Consider the following 12,149-nt stretch of genomic DNA (forward strand, 5'->3'; position numbering starts at 1 on the left):
CGGACGCAAAGCGAGGCGGCAGCGAGAGCAGAGCCGGCGAGCGGCCGCTTCTGCCGGCTCAGGCCACGCCCCTCCTCCTTCGCGCCCCGCCCCCGGGGAGGCCACGCCCCCTTCCCTCGGGCCGGGCCGCCACGCCCCCTTTCTCTCGCTCGGCCCCCACCGTTTCCCCCCCCTCTCGACAGCTTTACTCCCCAAAAGACGTTCGCCCTGCCGCTCCCCTCTCCGCCCCGCATTTAAATCCTCCGCCCGGGGAAGGGCGAACGGCTTTCAAGCCGGCCTCCCCCTTCCGGACTCATCCCGGGCGTTTCTTCCGACCGCCCCTGAACTTCCGCTCGGTTTCTATGGGGACGAGTCTCGCGTCGCCGCGCCGGTACCGTCACTTCCGTGAGCCGGAGGCATTTCGCTCCTCCGCTTGAGCCGCAGTGCCCCCTGGTGGCACTTTGAGGGGGCGGCCCCAGCAGGGGATGAATGCACCTGAAAGTCTCCTACGAGCTGATGGGAGTTGTAGTCCAAGTTATCTGGGGGCTCCTGGGGTAGGGGGAAGGAGGAACTGAATTCCTTCCAAACGTTGCTCTTGTTTTATCGATTAGGCTTCTACCCCGCTTTCCCTTCCGAAACTCAAGGTGCAATACATGGCAGTCTTTCCTTTCAGTTCTCCCCACAACAACCCTGCGAGGTAGGCTGAGCCCCAAAGACCCTCCCAAGGGGCTTCCAAAGCTGAGGATCGGCTAGCCCCAGGGTCTACCCCTCCCATCCATACTGGCCTGCAAAGCTGGTTTGTTGCACTGACCAGGAACTGAAGCGGGGTTGCTTGCAGGGGAAATCTATAATCCACTGTTTCTCAACCTTGGCAACCTTAAGATGGGTGGACTTCAACTCCCAGAATCCCCCAGCCAGCAAGAAACACTGCTATAACCTAAAACCTAAAATCTATGGCTTCTAATTGTTTAATTGTTTGTATCGTTTGTAGCACTCATTTAGTGGCACTCATTTCACATGCCAGTAAGGTAATGCTCAAGGTCCTGCAAGGTAGACTTCAGCAATTCATGGAGCGAGAATTGCCAGACGTACAAGCTGGGTTTAGAAAAGGCAGAGGAACTAGGGACCAAATTGCCAATATCCTATGGATAATGGAAAAGCCAGGGAGTTTCAGAAAAACATCTATTTCTGTTTTATTGACTATTCTAAAGCCTTTGACTGTGTGGACCATAACAAATTGTGGCAAGTTCTTAGTGGTATGGGGATACCAAGTCATCTTGTATGCCTCCTGAAGAATCTGTATAACGACCAAGTAGCAACGGTAAGAACAGGCCACGGAACAACGGATTGGTTTAAGATTGGGAAAGGAGTACGGCAGGGCTGTATCCTCTCACCCTACCTATTCAACTTGTACGCAGAACACATCATGCGACATGCTGGGCTTGAGGAATCCAAGGCTGGAGTTAAAATCGCTGGAAGAAACATTAACAATCTCAGATATGCAGATGATACCACTTCAATGGCTGAAAGCGAAGAGGAACTGAGGAGCCTTATGATGAAGGTGAAAGAAGAAAGTGCAAAAGCTGGCTTGCAGCTAAACCTCAAAAAAACCAAGATTATGGCAACCAGCTTGATCGATAACTAGCAAATAGAGGGAGAAAATGTAGAAGCAGTGAAAGACTTTGTATTTCTAGGTGCGAAGATTACTGCAGATGCTGACTGCAGCCACGAAATCAGAAGATGCTTAATCCTTGGGAGAAGAGCAATGACCAATCTCGATAAAATAGTCAAGAGCAGAGACATCACACTGACAACAAAGGCCCGCATAGTTAAAGCAATGGTGTTCCCCGTAGTGACATATGGCTGCGAGAGCTGGACCATAAGGAAGGCTGAGAGAAGGAAGATCGATGCTTTTGAACTGTGGTGTTGGAGGAAAATTCTGAGAGTGCCTTGGACTGCCAGAAGATCCAACCAGTCCATCCTCCAGGAAATAAAGCCAGACTGCTCACTTGAGGGAATAATATTAAAGGCAAAACTGAAATACTTTGGCCACACAATGAGAAGACAGGACACCCTGGAGAAGATGTTGACGCTAGGGAGAGTGGAAGGCAAAAGGAAGAGGGGCCAACCAAGGGCAGGGTGGGTGGATGACATTCTAGAGGTGACGGACTCGTCCCTGGGGGAGCTGGGGGTGTTGACGACCGACAGGAAGCTCTGGCCTGGGCTGGTCCATGAAGTCACGAAGAGTCGGAAGCGACTAAATGAATAAACAACAATACTGGCGTATAAGCCCATCCGCAGATAAGCCAAAATATTGTAAAAAATGCGCCACCCACAGATAAGCCAACCCTTGAAATGTTAGAATTTTTTAATTTTCACAATTGGCTTATCCATGGGTAATCCATGGATTATCCATTTTTCATGGTGTTTTGGTTAAACATTCAAGGGTAAGCCGGTCCGCGGACGGGCTTATATGCAAGAATATATACAGATACTTTAAAAAAAGTATTTCTGTATATACTTGAAGATAAGCCAATCTGCAGATAAGCCAAACCCAAACTGGGGTGTACAGTATTTTGGCATCCAAAATTATTGGCTTATTCGCGTGTATATACAGTATCCTGTCCACCAAAGGTGGCCGTTTATTCCTGCGTTTGGAGACGCTCCACAGCTCTGGAAATTTAGTGGGTCACTGGTGGCTTAAAAAAAGAATTTTTTGGCACAGCTAACTGCACTACTGCTTTTATTAGGAAGCCTCTACCCCTGAGCAGAAGGGGAGAGAAGAGGAAGAAGCATTGAGCAGGTTGGGTTGGATGACCTCAAAGATCCCATCTAACGCATACATTCTATGAGCCATGCTTGAATCACAGGGTGACTGAAGGAACTGGGGGAGGTTTGGCCTTGGAAAGATTGACGTGGGATGCAATATCCTTTCGTGGATTTGAGAAGTGCCCCAAAGGTTTAAGATTTATTCTCTCTCGTTCCGGAGTGCTAGACGCTAATGGATTGAAGATATAGGAAGGCGGAATGCAGAAAACCTCCCCAGGTGGGATCAGCTGGAAAGCCTTCGATCTGGGATGATTTGTTAGGATTCCTGCACAGAGTTAGGGCTCAGATGGTCTCTTTCAGATCATGGATTCACTCCTTCCGGAGAGGGGCCATCTCAACCCTCCTGCGGCTTTCCTGGGGTTGGGGCCCTTCGGTCTCCAGGGCAATGTTTCTCAACCTTGGCCCCTTGAAAATGTGTGGACTTCAGCTCTCAGAATTCTCCAGCCAGCAAAGCAAAGGCCCCACTCAACCTCCCTCTTCAGGATGTCTGGCTCTAGCTCACTGACCAAGAAGTGGGGCAGAAACTGAAAGACCCCCCACCTCTTGTTGATGACATTCCTGTTGAGGACATTTCATGAGAGAAGGGATACAAAAGGGGCGCAATTGCACAGGCAGGTGCAGTCAGGAGAGGGTGGACCTGAAGTTATCCAGATCCCGGGCCACATATAAAAGTAACACCAGCACCTTGAATTGCGCCCTGAAAGTGGTGGCTGAGCGGTGTAGTCCTGAAGGTGTGATGTCATTGTGGACAAAGTAAGACCTTCCCCTAAGCACTCGAGCCGTCGCCTTGCGGATCAGTCGCAGCTTCCAGGGCAAGCTCAGGCAGAGCGTGCCGCGGGACTCCAAACGAGAGGAGCCTGTGGCATGTGAGCAGAACGTAATCGGTGCAGAGGAGGGAGCTGCGGAAAGGCCTTCTTGGTCCCAGCCGCCCCCTGCTCAAGGAGAACCTCCAGAAAGGGGAGTGTAATCCCACCCAGGGCTGACGACGCAATCGTCCTCTGATCGGATGTTTTCTGAAACCAAAGCCACACCGTTTTGGTGGGATGGATATTGAGGTGGCACAAGGGTCAAGGAAACAGCAAGAAACAAGTTCTTTCATCAGGCAACTATCTGTTGCAAGTATGGCGTGTGGGTAGGAGCTGGACAGGCAGATAAGAAACAGGAATGTACGTGTATTCTGTAGCAGCTAAATGAACAAAGATAAGGAACGGGAAGCCCACCAGACTCCCACCAGGCTCGTTTTTAAACATATGCCATATATCTCTGGGCTGACACCTATTCTATGCTGAATAATCACCCAGTGGGGGGGGTATAAAAGAGGGAGGACCCCGAACCTTCGGGGTTCAGAATTTGAAGCTTGAGCTTGTCTGAACCTGCACGCACATTAAACTCTTTTCCTGGATGAAGACCCGAGCGCCCTAGTCTTCATTTCTTCAACAGTATGATCTTCGTTTTCTCCAGCCAGGCTCTTAACAACTACCAGGCAGCACTGAGACAGCACCTTCACATCATCACCTCTCCACCCGAGGGTCAAGGCGTGAAGTTGAACATCCTCTGCGCAGGGACCCCGTGCTAACAAATGGACCTCACCCAGAGGCTTCATGCTGAGCCTGGTGCTACCCCACAACCAGCAGAGGACTACAGGTCCCCTGAGGCACTGCAAGGTGCAGTAAATCCTGGGAAAATTAATCCAGCGATAATAAAAATAGGGAACTAGAAGGTGGACTCAAAGTTCTCGATGCAATCTCTTGCAGGAGAGGTAACTGCTTTAAAAACATTTGTACCAGTTTGGGGTTCGGTAGCCGGCCAACTGCACTGCCGTTCCCACCAAGTGCAGACCGCTTTCTGGCTTGCAGTCCTGAATTTTATGGTGCAGCGAAGAATAAAAAGTGCACTGAGCAGGACAGAATGAAAAGCTGTCTGAAAGTGGACATTGGTTCCACAGCTTTGATAAATGTGCAGTCCACAAATTGCCAAGCTTTGTAGCGTCCTGAAATGACTTCAGCCCCACAAAAACATAAAACCACACCATGATTTAAAAAGCACGCTTTGAGTTAAAAATCGTTTATTTTCAAATAAATATCTCTATTAGTATGAACACAAAAAACACAGCTTTTTTTTTCCTCTGCTTTGTTGGTTTTCCATATAGTGCAGCACAATCAAAACATAATTAAGGGTAAGGATCTGGTTGGTAATAAAACCCTTCTTCGTACTTCTGTTGGTTCAGCTCAGCTTCAGTGCTAAATTATCAGCTATTTGACATTTTTAATTTGCATACATTTAAGTGCATGAATGGCAAAGGAGGACTGGCCAACCAACCTATTTTGCATTAACCCTCCTCAGCAGTCTGACTTCCACTTTTCCCTTAAATATACTTCCAGGACAATTCCTGAAAAAAAAAAAAAAAGCAAAAAAAAATCTACCCCCCGCCCCCATCCTCCCCAAGATGCCCAAACAGGCTCCAAGGAGAGAGGGAAAAAATGGGAGGAATTTTTGGCTCCAGTGAGAAGGACCCCAATAATAATTTGAAAAGCAAATTTACAAGTTCTCCCCCTGGGATGTTTTTCACCATTAGTGGAAAACATGTGGGCAAGTGAATGTGGGTGCACATTTGAAAAGGAAATAAGGTCGCAGTGAAAAAAAAGAGTCAAGTAATAAACATTTTTGGGGGGTGTCTAGCAGGGTGGGTTGGTAGAAAGCCTGAGGGCGGTGGGGATGGGGAGGCAGCGTGAAGGCTACAGAGCTGGACGGGCAGTGAAGTCCGCACCCTCCACCTTGGGGGAACGGCGTGGGATAGGGAAGATGGCAAGACTGGGAAGAGTGAGTTTGGCCATAGAAATTACAACTCGTTCAGGTGGGAACTGTGGATATATACAGGGAAAAAAATGTAGACAGGAAAAATGGGGCAGCAGAACGAAAAGGCAAGAAGGTGGACAGAGAGGTGGAGAAGCGTCCTTTAGGGCTTCCAGGAGAAACATCTCCCATCAGGCTCGTCGGCTCGGCACACCCCACTGTGGTTCTGTGGCTCAGGCGGGGGCCCCCTCCTCTCTCTGCCACCTGGTTCTGCTGTGCTGCCACGTCGCGCTCTGCACCACGGCTAAGGCCTGGCTCAGACGGGCCGCCCCGTGGCTCCTGCCCTGGGGGTGGCAGCTGCCCGGTGAGCGTTGGGGGACCCTCGGGGGTTGGGCTGGCGGCTGGGGGAGCCCCGTGCGCTCGCTGGGTTGCTGTGGTTGGCCGGCTGCCTTGATGGGGAGGCTCGAGTGGCAGCAGGGGAGCCCCGGGTGCGGGCCGGGGACCCTCGACCCCGGGCAGGAGAACCCCGGGCAGGTGCAGGGGAAGCTGATGGCCCTGCCGGGGGTCCCTGGGTCACGTCGATCGCCAGCACACCGTGGACCTGGGAGAGCTGAGGGCTGTCCAGGCTGGCAACCAACTGGCGACGGCCGGGGCGCAACGGTGTGAAGGTCTGCCGGAGCGTCACTGTCTGATGCGGACCAATATTCCTGCAAGGTGAGAACAGAGAGTCGGTATTCCGGCTGGTGTCTCCAAATCACGCATGGCCAAAACGGGGGACAGCAGAGGGAGAAATTGTGCGCAGAGAAAAAAAAGATAGGGTTGAAATTAACATCCTACGAAGGGTGTGGGTCTCGGGTGGGGGAGTGTCAATGAACTGCATGAGGGAAGTCCTGCCTCGTAATTCCAGGTGGTGACCAAGGGTAGCTGTTCAGCAGGAATTCTGCACATCTGCAGTGCAGATGATTGCTCTTGCCAATTTTTCACTTAATTCTCTGTTTGCAAATCCTCTGTCCGAGGGGCTCTCGTGGATCCTGCACCGAGGAGGGATTTGGACTTGATGACCGATTCCTACCCGTTTTATAAAACTGTCGTTTTCTTTCTCTATCGAAGTCAATCCACCCCCCCCCCTTTTTTTTTCCTCTTTAAAGCCCACTTTCTAAAGTTTTCCTTCTGGAAAGCTTTTTAGGATGAAAATAATAATCTCTATAAATCCTAGCTGGCCTTCGTAAATCCTCCCCCTGTTTTCATGACACCTTCCCTTGTTCGTAATATTTTTCAGAGTTTGATAGATATGCGTATTTGCTTGCCATGTGACAAGACTCTTTAGAAGACAGAATAATTCTTCCTCCACCTACTTGGCGATTCAATTTTTGATTGTACGGGCCCCGCCACAAAAGCACCTTGTATGGGGCGGAGGGGGCAATAAAATATTGCTTTGGTGGTACTGAACTTGTGCCTAAAGCTGGGGGTAGTGATGGGAAACAGTCATATTCTCCTAAACCAGGACAGTTTGGGTGAATTGTATTCTGAGAACACAGGATAATCGAAGTGAATATTTGTCGCTCAGGGTTGAACTGTGGCGTCCTCGGTGCTCTCTGAGCCTGGTTGTTTTCCTGCAGACGTTTCATTGCTAGGCAACGTCTTCAGTGCAAAGAGGGAGTGGGCCTTGCTCTCGGTTGATATACCGTGGCTTGCCCTGCTTGTGTCGGTAGGGCTTGTGTTGGTAGACACATAGAGGTAAGCAGCATTTACACACCATTCAAAAGAGACAATAGAAAAGCCAAAAGACCAGGATGCTCCCTCGCCAGCAATCAACACCCGGATATGCAAAGACTAACGCTAGGAATAAAACCAGACGAACCATCAAACAGCACAATACACCCTGATCAAGGAACGATTAACTCAGTCAGTCAACCAAGCAGCAAACCACAGCCCAGTCAATGAACTCCCAAGGGGAGAACAACACCCCCACCCACACAAGCAGGGCAAGCCACGGTGTATCAACTGAGAGCAAGGCCCACTCCCTCTTTGCACTGAAGGTGTTGCCCAGTCTGGCAATGAAACATCTGCAAGAAAACAGCAAGGCTCAGAGAGCACCCAGGACTCTACACAGGATAATGTCTGCAAGCAAGCATTCACCATGGGACACTGGAATTGGCAAGGGGAAAGAGCTGAGACCCGCAGCGGGCAGCTTATCAAAGGACTACGCACCCTACAGTCATCGTGTTCGGGGTGGAGAGCCCGGATCCTTCCATGTGGAAGACGGCGTTGGTCAACGTCACTGGGAGGGGATTCTTGAAGACGATCTGGACTTGGGTCTCCTGTCCTACGATGGCTGGGCCGAGCAGCTGCAGGGAAGAGAGGAAGAGGAGGAGAGATGATGGAGGAGAACAGCACCAGTGAGCATTGTTTTTAGACGCATCCAAGGGAAGATGCTACCTGATTCTGGAAATGAGATACTAGACCTCCTTAGGGTTAGTATTCTTACAAACAACTGAATAGTTACATTGGCTACTCCCAATCAGCTTCCAGAGAGCATACAAGGGGACCGACAACTCGGTCATTAAGCAAAGCAGACGCTAAGTGAAACTGCACCTGGGCTTATGATCTTCCTTCAGCTTTCCTTTGCTTTACAGACCTACGAAGGTCATAAATGCAAGGATTGGTGGCAAAGTTACTTTTTCATCACCGTCCTAACAGCGAACAGTCGCTGCATGAGGCAGTTGCTAAACGAGGACTACCTGTAGAATGCAGTTCCCATTATCCCCAGAGAGTACAACTCCTGATAGGAACTTGAATCCATCTGGAAGCCCCAAGTTTGGGGACCGTTACTATTATACCCTGCAGTAAGTTTCCCTAAGTGGCACCCCGTGGGAACCCTAATGCTGGGCTCAGAAGATCTCGCTGCTGTTTTCCAGCCTAGTTTGTCGGATGTGTCTGGTTTACACCCCAAAAGAGTGAAGGCAGCCCAGTGTCTGTGTCATACCGTCAGGGTGAGGTCTGGTGTGCGAAGACGGAAAGTGTGCTCCTTTGCAATGACCTGTCCGGTCTCAGCTACCTTCCCAGAGATGCTCAGCTTCATAGCCCCCTGGTCCACCAAATGGGGCTTGTATTCTGGGTAGGAGATCACCATGGGAACCGGTTGGGCTGGAAGAAGGCATGAAGACCAATTTGAGGTTGGGTAGATGGAAACTCTCATGATAAATAAATACCAAGGCATCCAAATGGTTTTATTTCCATGTTCTGCGCGGCCAGTTCTGCACCCTTCCCCGCCATCCTCACAACAACCCCGCGAGGGAGGTTGCACTCAACCCGCCAGATCACTCCCAGCTCTGGCACAAGATGCCATGCCTGGATGGCTGGAGACACATACTCCCTCCTGCTGGAACTTGGACTTGCCGCTGCTCCTTTTTAAAATGGCTGCCGGTGACTCCGGTGTAGTACATGACCGCCACAAAGAGGTTGAGGGAGACATTGCGGGGCATTGAACTTCGGTTCTTCAGAATGACCCGCAGGGAGATGTCCTGTCCCGTGTAGGCCTCTTGAGTGTCTACCGACACTGAGATGTCTTCTCCCCACTCCTTGTTGGTGTAGATGTGGGCTTTGGTGCCATGCTTGGCGGCTGTCTCCACAGCTTTGCGCTCAGCTTCCGAGCCTGCAGGGAGAAAGAACAGAGGATTCGCAAAGGGTTTTGTTGGCATTTCTTTGTTTTTTGCTCGGACCAAGCCACTAGGTTACCATGGTAATTGAGTACTTTCTTAAGTATCGGCAGGGTGAAGAGGTCGAACTTAATTGTCCTCAGTTTGGGTGTTAATAGCTACATTGCCTGGGGGAGGGCAGCTTGCCTGGGCTTGATTAGTTTCGCTTTTGTAGCCTTCCAGCACAGCCTCTCTTCCCAGTCCTCTCTGAGCGCGTGTGAATGCACAAGCTTGAAAATGTTTTTGTGCTTTCTGTAAATAAATTCATTTTTATAGAAATGCCTGGTGTGTGTGATTTTTCTGATCTCTCGGGCCAAATGCTTTCCAGCACACTCTGACAGGTTTCCCTCCCTGTTCTGAGCAGAGAGTTATGAAGATGACCGTCAGAGGGGCTGAAGCATATCCAGAGCAAGGAGATCATATTCAAAAGCGGCTCAGACAGACACCTCCCTAATTCGCAGGAGTATAAGGAGGGGGTCCAGGACAATCAGACTTGGAAGATTCTGTTGTTATAGCCCATCTCAATAAAAAGGAGTTTTAGCCTTGCTGTGGAGTTGAGATTCTAGTCTGGGCTACCTAGAGGGGCTGGTTTTGCCCCAGGCGGGACCCCAAACTCTTAGGGCTCTCCTGAGTGGCTGGGCCTACTGTTAGGTAGAGCGAGATGGCCGTTTCAAGCCGTTGATTAGTTCACCGTAAGGGCTGGAATGATTAGTTATTTAAAAATATAACATTTTTTTAATGCTAGATGGAAAAATATTGGTGCGATTCCTTATCTCTGGCACCAAAATATCTCAACTGGGAACTCTCTACCATTGTTTTTAAGATGCAGAGGACCACCAGCTGCTCGGTATCAGGCAGCTAAACGTCCCTGGCAGAAGATTTGCTTGATCAGATATATTTGTCAAAGGGTACTCAGGGATGGGTGCTATTATTTCTTTAGAGGTCCCTCTCTCAAATTTTTGCCAGAAATTTAAGAACATGGAGGTGCAGGTGGAGAAGGCACCATTTTATTTTAATTTAAAACAATTTTAGAATGAGATCGGGGATTTTTGGATTCTCAAGGGTCATCTCATCTTTATTTATTTACTCAAACGTGTTGTAGGCACCAAAGTTCTCTTTAAAAAAAAAAAATCTCCCCACAAAAGGAAAAACGGTTGGAAATCTTGACCTTTAAGAGTTACAGTTGTGAGGCCCTGTGATTAATTCGTTTGCTGCTACTCTGAAACCCCAAATACCTGCTGGAAATTCAGAAGGAGCAGAAATAAATCAACCTTGTGGTGTCAGAGTAAAAGCACAAAGTAGAAGGGACTTGCTCCTTTTTTCAGAAAAATCCACCCCAGAAAGAAACTCTAGATTTCCCTTCCTTTCGTATGCCACCACTGTCCCAACCCTTCTCTGTTCAGTGGTATCTTACCTTCAGGATGCTTATAAATGCCTGTGACATCCTGGCGCTGTTGGGATCCTACCGCCTTGGTGCTGATGAGATGGCCGATGGCTTTTTCCTCTACGTAGACGATCTTGAAACTCCCATCTGCCTGGCGTTGCCAGTACACTTTGTCACTGTTCACCTGAGAAGACAGACTGTCATCAATCCCTCCTCCACCATTTGCTCAAAGTGTATCTTGGATCATTGCTCAGGGCAGTGACTTTTTGGCCCTCTTTTCTAGCTTGGAGATCTTATACATTTTGTGCTGGAAATCTGAGTGGGAACCAGTTCAGTTTGAGACTGGAGATGGATAGTATCCTAATAGGTTTGACATGGTGAGGACAATGCCTGCCTTCTTTAGAGCTGTCCCAGGTGCTGAACCAAGTACTCTAAATCAGTCTTCTCCATCCTAGTTCTCTTCCAGATGGGAGAACTTCAGCTCCCAGAATTCCCAGCTGGTATGGCTACTTTTGAGAGTTCTGGGAGTTGAAGTCCACACATCAAGAGGGCACCCAGACTAAGGTCTTGTTCTAGGAAAACTGCTTAAGAACAGCACTGCTGGATCTGGCCAAAGGCCTCTTAGCCCAGCATTGTGTTCTCACAGTGGCCTATCAGATGTTTGGGGTGCTCTCAAGCAGGAGGTGGAGACACACCCCTCTTCTGCCACTGTTCCCTGGAAGTGGGATTTGGGGGCATCTGGCCCCAGCCTGGAGATTGCAATGAATTTTCAAGACAAATAGCCTTTTGTAGATCTTTCCTCCATGAATGTATCCACCTTCCTTTTGAAGCCACCCAAGTTACTGGCCAACACCATGTCTTGTGCTCATGAATTCCCCAGGTTAATGATGCACCTATGCTTTCTTCTGCCTCACCTTCCACTCAGCTTCACTGGGTGACCCCTGATCTCTCTGGAGAGAGCATGCCTGCCCATTTCCTCCCCACCATGCCCAACTGATCACACCTCAACCGTGCCCCATCACAGTTGCTTTTCTTCTACACCGCAAGAAGGAAATACCTCTGCAAAGCAGAAGGAAGCATCATATTTCATGTAGACCAGACCGTTCTTGATGGCCTCCACAGAGCAGGGCCCGCAGCAGAAGATGCCTGTTGGGAGAGATGGGCCACGTGAGAAGGAAAACAGGCACGGAAAAGACACTGGGTCCTTCACCAAGCTTCACACCTCCCATCTAGAGCCTTCTCAGTGGTCCCAGGGTTGAAGCTCCCATTTTATAGGGCATCTTCCCCCCACTCCAATTTACCACTGCTGGACTCCTGAGGGGTTGCATCCACCACCTGCCACCCATCGAAGCCCGAAGGCAGGTCTGGCCGTTTCATCCAACAGTCATTCCAGACATGGAAATTCCTGCATCGCAAAGAGCAAAATCAAGCTTTCAGTGAAACCAGCTCTGAGGTGTTCTTGTCCT

At 49.6% G+C, this 12,149-nt stretch overlaps 1 protein-coding gene across 2 annotated transcripts in view; it reads right to left on the reverse strand.

Moving 5' to 3' along the window:
• Positions 1-5,211: 5,211 nt before the first annotated feature.
• The window catches only part of TGM1 (transglutaminase 1), a 34,542-nt gene continuing 27,604 nt past the window's right edge, over positions 5,212-12,149 (reverse strand). For both annotated transcript variants that reach the window (XM_063301621.1, XM_063301620.1), the window contains exons 9-15: positions 11,985-12,088; positions 11,741-11,829; positions 10,714-10,867; positions 8,975-9,256; positions 8,588-8,748; positions 7,813-7,949; positions 5,212-6,308 (exon numbers count right to left, since the gene is read on the reverse strand). In XM_063301621.1, the coding sequence (XP_063157691.1) occupies positions 5,918-6,308; positions 7,813-7,949; positions 8,588-8,748; positions 8,975-9,256; positions 10,714-10,867; positions 11,741-11,829; positions 11,985-12,088 (1,318 nt within the window). In that variant the 3' untranslated portion in view covers positions 5,212-5,917. The remainder of the gene's footprint in view (positions 6,309-7,812; positions 7,950-8,587; positions 8,749-8,974; positions 9,257-10,713; positions 10,868-11,740; positions 11,830-11,984; positions 12,089-12,149) is intronic.

The sequence above is a fragment of the Candoia aspera genome, chromosome 4, assembly GCF_035149785.1.
Source record: "Candoia aspera isolate rCanAsp1 chromosome 4, rCanAsp1.hap2, whole genome shotgun sequence".
Classification (NCBI taxonomy): Eukaryota; Metazoa; Chordata; class Lepidosauria; order Squamata; family Boidae; genus Candoia; species Candoia aspera.